Source organism: Portunus trituberculatus, chromosome 48, assembly GCF_017591435.1.
Source record: "Portunus trituberculatus isolate SZX2019 chromosome 48, ASM1759143v1, whole genome shotgun sequence".
In the NCBI taxonomy this organism is placed as follows: domain Eukaryota; kingdom Metazoa; phylum Arthropoda; class Malacostraca; order Decapoda; family Portunidae; genus Portunus; species Portunus trituberculatus.
Genome location: NC_059302.1, coordinates 2,988,425 through 2,990,924, shown reverse-complemented (window position 1 = coordinate 2,990,924; position 2,500 = coordinate 2,988,425). Strand labels below are relative to the sequence as shown.

The 2,500-nt window shown below is 48.6% G+C and overlaps 1 protein-coding gene across 6 annotated transcripts in view; it reads left to right on the top strand.

The window, feature by feature from the left end:
- The window catches only part of LOC123498597 (glutamate [NMDA] receptor subunit 1-like), a 51,522-nt gene that overhangs the window by 35,839 nt on the left and 13,183 nt on the right, over positions 1–2,500 (top strand). For 4 of the 6 annotated variants that reach the window (XM_045245856.1, XM_045245857.1, XM_045245854.1 and 1 more), the window contains exon 11: positions 226–291. The exons of the other annotated variants lie outside the window; for them this stretch is intronic. In XM_045245856.1, the coding sequence (XP_045101791.1) occupies positions 226–291 (66 nt within the window). The remainder of the gene's footprint in view (positions 1–225; positions 292–2,500) is intronic. 6 annotated transcript variants of the gene reach the window in all.

Genomic DNA, 2,500 nt, shown 5'->3' with positions numbered 1-2,500 from the left:
TGTAGGTTAAGACTAATCATCAAGTTCTCATAAATGATCACCGTTCGAGGAGCCTGTGAGGAGTGGCTCCCTCCCTCAGGTGCGCGGACACCACTTCTTGACACATGGCAGAGGTGATAATGTTAGGTGGTGGAGAGTGTTAGCTGAGGACACCCCACTGGAAGTGAGTGGAGGCGGTGGTCAGTCAGTCTGCTTGCTTGGTTAAGTGTCCCTGTTCTCTCGCAGCCGCCTCGCAGTGCAGGGAAAGAGGAGGGTGGGAAGACCATTGGCTCCACCACCCCGCAGTCGCAGGTAACCCAGGTTTTTCCTACAGCCACGGGGCAAGATGGGACACTTTAGGGCAACATTGACCACCAAAAATGTACATAAGAATATTTGTTCACAAAATGAGTGGGGTCATATACTTAAAAAAAAAAAAAAAAAACGCGATTAGAACCCAACGTCCCAACGCTGTGCACCTTGAGAGTGTGGTAACAGTGAGCAGCACAGCGCTGCGTCACGGTGCAGCACACTGGCTACACAAGAGTGTCAAGGCCTCCTTCAGTGTGAGGGGCAACGAGCATTGCCTAACGCAGCGGCTGCCGCCTCCCATGGCGGCACACAGGCTGCCTGGGCCACCAGGACGAGCCTTGCCTCGCCTGAACGTCACCCAAGGAAATAAGTGAACACACTCATTGGCTGAGGGCGGATCACACTAGAGGGCGGTAGATAGATTTATTTTTCTAACACTGAATAACTTTTAAGATTTTAATTTAGCACTTCATTCTCGATTAAAAAATTTTTCTTGCAGTTTTCTTAATTTATTAGTATGAAGGATGTTAACTGACCATAAATTCAATATAATGTGCAAATATTTCTTTTTTGGTGACGTTATTTTTTCTCCCACAAGACCTTCGGGTGTGTACGCACTCGAGCTTTAGTGAATAAACGTTTCATTTAGTGGACTAAATAATTTGAAAGTCACGCTTATCGATGTGTTGAGCTGCGTCATGGTCAGTGTGGTCTCAGCACAGTATACACGTGCTACTCAAGGATGGCATGGCGCTCACGATGGAGGGTCACGGCTAGGCCGCCCTGAAGATCCCCCTCACTGCACACCCCCTGCGTGTCGTTCACGTTGTCCCTGGGCAGATGCGGGACGGCTTGAGGCAAAGACTCCTGGGTGGTGCCATTAGCCCTGTGGCTCCCGTGGATGGCAAGGGGGCGCCGCGCCGCGGTATGCGGCTTGGCTCTTGAGGCGTTGGTGCAATTCAGAATAGTTACAATGCGACATTTCCCCATCTTGCCCCCTCCCTCCTGCTCAGACCAAAGATTGCTCGTGTAAGCCTGTTGCTGCCGCCGCCGCCGCCGCTGCTGCACTCTAGTGGTCCTCCTGCCCCTTAACACCAGATGATGAGACAGTGGAAGTGGTCATAGGGAGTGGTGGTTCCAAAATTCATGATCTGGCTCACTATTATGGTCTTTCCCTGTGTGGAGGACTGAAACGCAGCGTCATGCTAATGTTTGTCTCTGAACCACTAGCTTGTGACTCTCCGCAGACTTACCCTTCGTGTCCACCTGTGCTCCTGTGTGTGTGACAGTGGTGCCTGGCTGGCCTCAGGATGGAGAGTGGAGAGTGGTAGTGTGCTTGTGTGGGGAGACCCGGGCTGTTACTGCTTACTGGCCGGCTTGGATGAGTGAGAGGCAAATGTGACCTGTAGACGAGTTGCCTTTTGATGTTCGTTTTTTCCTTTATCTCTTAACTTCTCTTTGTTTTCATTATTAATTAAATGAAAGGCGGAAGTGAGAGGAAAAAAAGTAGTGGTGATGGCCCAGAGAGAGAGAGAGAGAGAGAGAGAGAGAGAGAGAGAGAGAGAGTCGAACAAGGAGACAAGCAGAACAGATAAGCAAAAATGACTGACAACACTGACAATAAACAGACAGATATAAAGAGACATACATACATATATACATGCATAGATACATACATACAGACATACAAACATATAGACAGAAAGACACGCGTGAGCAGGAGGACAGCAGGGCACGAGAGGGTAACGTCTGTCTGGTAATTGATGAAAACCAAACCCCCAAATAAAGCTAACAGAAAAGCCTGGTCAAAGTGAGGCATTATAGTGTCACACGGACTGCATCTGTCTTTTTTGCTGCATGCAGTTTACTTATACTGACCAGTCACACTCCACCCATCTGTCTGTCATGCCGCCGGGAACTCTGTCTTTCCTTATCTACTTATACTATATATATATCTCTTCTGGGGAATGACACACTATACTAGAGGATGAATTGGCTGATATATCACTGCTTGGTAGGAATAGTTCAATGATACAAGTCTTGTGCATGCTGGGAATATACGAGAGATACAAAAAATTTAGTCTTGTCAGCATAACAATGTATAGTGAGCGAGGGATGGCTCATCTTGGTGGGTGAAGGAGTCGAGTCACGGGAACCCAGTGCGGAAGTCACGCCCTCTTCACGCTATGTAGAATTGACCGTCGGGGAG